The sequence below is a fragment of the Orycteropus afer genome, unplaced genomic scaffold (genome assembly GCF_000298275.1).
Source record: "Orycteropus afer afer isolate SDZICR_OR568_19922 unplaced genomic scaffold, OryAfe1.0 scaffold00040, whole genome shotgun sequence".
Classification (NCBI taxonomy): Eukaryota; Metazoa; Chordata; class Mammalia; order Tubulidentata; family Orycteropodidae; genus Orycteropus; species Orycteropus afer.
In genome coordinates, this window is record NW_006921627.1 from 13650859 (window position 1) to 13656694 (window position 5836).

The following is a 5836-nucleotide window of genomic DNA, read 5'->3' on the forward strand; positions in this document are numbered from 1 at the left end:
CTAAGGGCTGGGTGAAAGCCCCTTGACCTTGCGCTTCAGCTCTGCCTCTTGCTCGGGCTCGGGCCCACTGAAGCTAGAGGCATCTCTTCATTCAGGCAGCTGCTGGCTGCTGAGGCTGACAAACCCGAGGTCGACAAGTGAGAAGGCACAGACCCAATGTTACCAAACCACCAGGGAGGCCATTAATTCAAGTCCATTGAAAGTCCCAAAGTCATCAGAGCATGGCAGGTTGCTGAACAACAACATGGCTACATGCAGGGTTCAAGCATGCCATGAGCTAGAGACCATTCCAAAGCTATTTCTTATATACAGGAAGCAGACCACGTACCCAAAGCAGCTACTCAGCTGCTCCAGTAGATTCCACCATGGAGTTAATTACCAATCGCACCATGGGGAAAAACTACATTCAACTGCCCAGCCACCCAACCAGGCCTAGACAAGTTGACACACAAACTTAACTACCACACCAAATAAAGTATAATAAAATAAGTAAAATCTAATACTTCCATAGAGATACCAAAAAAACCAAACTCACAGCCAACCAGTTGGATCTGACTCATAGGGACCCCTCCTTGAGTTTCCGAGGCAGCATCACTACAGAAGATTGCCCAAACCTCCTTCCAACGAGTGGCTGGTGAGTTTGAACTGCCAGCCTTTTGGTTAGCAATCAAATGCCCTAGGTACTATGCCACCAGAGCTCCCTCAGAAACCCAAGGAGTGGTCATTATGAGTCAGAATCACTGACAGTGGTGAATTTGTTTTTTGTTTGCTTGTTTGTTTTGGTAATATGGTACTGGAAGTAACACTCATTCCAAAGGAATGTGAAAGATGGAAAGGCTGTCAAGTGAATTTAAGTATTTTATTTTTACGTGGAGGTGCAGTGGTTAAAGTGCTCATCTGCTAACGGAAAGGTCAGCAATTCAAACCCACCCACTGCTCTGTGGGAGAAATATGTGGTTATCTGCTTCAATAAAGATTCACAGCCTTGGAAACCCTATGAGGCAGTTCTGTCCTACAGGGTGGAGGAGTTGGAATTGACAATGGGTTCTTTGGTCTTTTCACCTCATCTTCTACTATGCTAGTTATAATCCTAGAGATCCTCTGACCAAAAGAAGACAAGCCAACAAGCTTTAAATTGGGTTTGCACCTAGAGAAGGACTTTAATTTCTCATTTAAGAAGACTTAAGTTTTTTTTTTTTTTAAATCTCCTTTTATAGGGGACTTATACAGATAATTAATTTTGCTCTAATATTTACTAGCTTTAGTCTCTTAACTTTATTGGTATTATTTTTTTAAGTTTGGGGAACATAAACACTATGTGCCACCTGAAGCCTTTTTGTTTTAAAATCACTATTACCTAACATTACTTCAATTAGTCATTGATGAGTTTTTATTTAGTGGTGGAATGAGCAGGAACACAAGGAATAATCAGTCTAAAACTTGTGTACAATTTCTATTTTATTTATGAAAATATTTTCCCATTTTAAAAAAACTGTCTAAAGGCTTATTTATTTAAACAATGACAAGGATGTTAATAGCATTATTTGTGGTGGCAAACAACTGAAACAGAAATAGAAATTAGCTTATATCTACCGTATTAAGTAGGAAGTGGTTAAACAAGGTGTAGAGTATCTGTACTATGTAATGTTTGTTGTGTGCGGGTTTGATTGATTCCGAGGTTGTTTATTAGCATCCCTATAGGAAAGAGAGAGAAGCTCTCATAGCATAGTGTCTAAGGCACTTGACTGCTAACCAGAAGGCTGGCGGTTCATAACCCACCAGCCACTCCTCAGAAGGAAGGTTGGGCAATCTACTTCTGTAGTGATACTGCCTTGGCAACCCAAGGAGGGGGTCACTATGAGTCGAGGTCTCGACGGCACATAACAACAACATAGGAGAGAGTAGAACTTGCCCCATAGGGTTTCCTAGGCTGTAATCTTTTACCAGAGCAGATTATCAGGTCCTGAGGCTGGTGGGTTTGAATCAACCTTATCAACCTTTCCATTAGGAGCCAAGTGTTTAACCATTGCACTAATCAGTGCTCCTAATACTACACAGCAAATGAAAAAGAATGAGATCTAAATTTAATGATATGGAAAGATATGGCAGAACAATATGCCTCCACATCAAAAGAAGTAGTGAAGAATCCTGTTGAGTGGACTTTCTACCCATTCAACTTCTGGTTAAAATTAGGGTGATGACATCTAAATGTTAAATGAATATTGTTTATTTGTACAAATATTTCTAAATCAGCCAGCCATACTTGCACTATTATTTATGCAGCAAAATACAAAATTTCTTTCTACATATTCAAAGAAGGAACAAGTTAGGGGTAAAACAGAGCAGAAGAGCAGAGGAAATTAATGAAGCATCTTATAGCTTAAACCTTCTTCACCTTAACTTGTTTGGTAAGTAAAGCCTCCCAATTCTATAAAATACAAATAATCCTCCATCACATTTTTGTATTTTTAGTTTCTATTCTTCAAGGATAGATCCTAAAGATAGCCAAGATAGTATTAGATATGGTTTTATATATACCAAAGATATATTTTGTCACATCCAGAGCAACCAAGGTAATGTGTCACAAGGCTACTATTGAAACTTCTTTGATTAAATGCCAACTGTACCCTTCCCCAAATCTATACAATAGGCACAATGAAGACCAGGATAGATACATAAGCTCTAAAACAAGAAGTCCTATAAGAAAAGAAGTAATGCAGCCACTGCCTAAATTGACATTGATCATATATACCCATCTTCACACATCTTCAGGTTGTATGTTCACAGAGTAATTTAGGAATAGATCTACAGGTTGTGAGGCCTCCAGATCACTGGCAGAATTTTGCTGGAACTGGATCTGGGGTAGCTGGAATTCCTCTCCACAGTTCTGGAACTGATTATTCCAGGCCTGGCTGTTCCAGGATTGGTTATTCCAGGTCTGGCTGCTCCAAGCCTGGCTGTTCCAGGTCTGGCTGCTCCAAGCCTGGCTGTTCCAGGTCTGGTTGCTCCAAGCCTGGCTGTTCCAGGTCTGGTTGCTCCAAGTCTGGCTATTCCAAGTCTGATTGCTCCACATTGGAAAGTTTCCAGAAGGAAGGCATCCCTGGTGGTAGGGAGTGTAGAGGTCCAGGTATTCTGTAGGTGCTGAGACCTTTTGAAAGAGAATTGTAGATTAACCGAAAGGATACACAAGGAATGTCAGAATTGTCTGTGGTTGGAGTTGTGTTTCAAGGATGGACAAAAAAGAAAACAGCAGAAAAATAAGTTTCCTATTACCTGAGTCACAGCATTGTTATTCTTTGACCAGTTGGTGTTTTTCTGCCACCTCTTACATTTCATTCTTTGGTTCTGGAACCAAGTCTTAACCTGTAGGAAAAAGATGATGGGAAACCATAAGATTGTAAAACTGCAGATGTGATTGAGAGAAAAAATGTTGTTCTGTTTTTCCCTGACAGTTAAAAAAATAAAATAACCTAAAGTTCAGGAACAAATATGAATTTCTAGATCCTTTTTAAAAATCCTGAACCAATATTAAGAATATCCAAATTCCAGGAGAACTGTTGCATTGTGGGAAATTGTAGTCAATGTCATGAGACAAAGTATGTGAAATGCTATATGGAAAGTGAATTTGCTCTGTAAATTTTCACCCAAATCACAATCAAAAATAAAAAAAAGTGGCACAAAAATAAATGTTAATTATTTGGAGAAACTTCAAAAAAAAAAAAAAAAAAAGAGTATCCAAATCCCTCAAGTCAGTTGACTATTTTTTGTTCAATAAATCAAGCCACTGTATCTTTACATACAAGGTAGTTCACATTGAAATTTCTGATGGCCCTTTTTCAGAGCTTACCCATACATTACTCACAGCCCCTCATATATACATATATAAAATATGATAATGGTAGCATTTCAATTCAGGAATTATGGAATATTAACAATAGGACAATGAATATCAAATATTAAGTTATATTCTAAAGTACATCAAACTAAAATTTCCAGATGGTTTCTAGTCTATGAGTTAGGAAAATGAGATCACAGAAGGACCAGAAAACACAAGGAAATATCTTGGAATAGGGAAGAACTTTCTAAGTGTAGCACCAAAAGACACACTAAAATACTTCACTGAAAAAAAGCCTTCTGGACTTCCATAAGCCATTATAAACTAAGTGACACACAATTGATACAGGGTTGAGGAGCTTTTAAATCCATTTAAAAAACTGAACATTGGATAGAAAATAAAAAGTAAAAGGATTAAGGCAATTGACAGTAAAGATAAAAGGTCAATAAATATATGAAAAATGACCTATCTCATTAGTAATCAAATGCACAAAGATTAGAAACAAAAACAGTTTTTATTTTAATGGTACCAGGAGCTCTGGTAGCATAGTGGCTAAAGCACTTGACTGCTAACCAGAAGGCTGGCGGTTTAAACCCACCAGCCACTCCTCGGAAGGCAGGTTGGGCAATCCTACTTCCGTAGTGATACTGCCTTGGAAACACAAGGAGGGGTCGCTATGTGTCGGGGCCGACTCGACAGCACATAACAACAACAACAAAGTGTTGGTCAAGGACTCTCAGGTCTGGAAGTTGGAGGGTATTCCTTCTTGGATGAAGGAAAAATTGGAAATATTTTCATCTTAGTTTGTGCAACAAGGCGAAGTGGTTATAATATAGGACACATTCACACAACAATATGTCATGAAAGGGAGAGGTGGTCAAGAACCAAAAGATTCTATTATCATATTTAAGTTTTTTTTTTTTTTTGGGGGGGGTACATCCACAAAGATATTAGTGGATCCTGATCTGCTAATCAGTTTTATCTTGTTACAAGATTAAAAAAAAAGCAACCTTACCTGTTTGTAGCTAAGGTTCAAGACTTCAGAAAGTTCTTGCATCTGCTGGAGGCTGAGGTATCTCTGTTTCTGAAATCTATCTTTGAGTATGCACAGCTGGGTCTGAGTGAAAACAGTTCTGACCTTCTGTTTCTTTTCCTGGCCTTTACCTTCGTTCTTCACTGGGCTGTTCTCTACAGGAGCCGGCTCTTTTACTTTGGGACTGGTGGAAGAATCAGGGCTATCCTGAATAAGCACATCCATGGAGGAAGGAAGAGGAGAAGGAGAGACTGTTGGGAACAAATAAAATGACACTTTTCTCTAAAACTTTTCTTCAAATATTAAAATATCATATTTACAAATATGGTTTTCAAAGTACTTTCACAATCCTCACAACCTCCAAAGCTAGGTAAGCATCAAGCAACATCTTAATTCTTAAATTAAAATCATTGAGTCTCTTTACACACATAACAATCCGAGAAATAACAATCAAAGATCTCCATCTTAATATATAATGGAAACAAGCTTGGAGGGAGGTTTTTAACAAGGTGACCAACATCATTAACAATGTGACCCAGCGTTCCTGGGAAACAGAGTGGAACTCGACCTCGGATGACTTGCTCTTTGGCAACCAACATTTATTGCACATGGATGGTCAAGAACATGAATGCCGCATGCTAATGTCAGAATAGTGATCACCCAACTAATACCTGCCTTGTCTCTCCATAAATCACAACTTCTTGTTTGAAACCTTACTCAGCGCCACATATATACTTTTTTTTAAAAAAACTACACAATCAGATTCTGGGCACCCTATAAAATCAGAATTTACTGCCTAGGTTATTTCTGAATCCCTGAACTGTTGTTGTTGTTGTTTGCCGTCGAGTCGGCCCGACTCATAGTGACCCTTCCTTGGGTTTACGAGGCAGTATCACTACGGAAGTAGGATTGCCCGACCTTCCTTCCGAGGAGTGGTTGGTGGGTTTGAACCGCCAGCCTTCTGGTGA

General features: G+C 39.0%; 1 protein-coding gene across 1 annotated transcript in view; it reads right to left on the reverse strand.

Annotated features, from left to right (window-relative positions):
• Positions 1-2758: 2758 nt before the first annotated feature.
• Positions 2759-5836, reverse strand: part of NANOG (Nanog homeobox) — a 5685-nt gene continuing 2607 nt past the window's right edge. Inside the window, exons 2-4 of the mRNA XM_007937209.1 lie at positions 4851-5119; positions 3274-3363; positions 2759-3148 (exon numbers count right to left, since the gene is read on the reverse strand). Coding sequence (XP_007935400.1) covers positions 2759-3148; positions 3274-3363; positions 4851-5119 — 749 coding nt within the window. The remainder of the gene's footprint in view (positions 3149-3273; positions 3364-4850; positions 5120-5836) is intronic.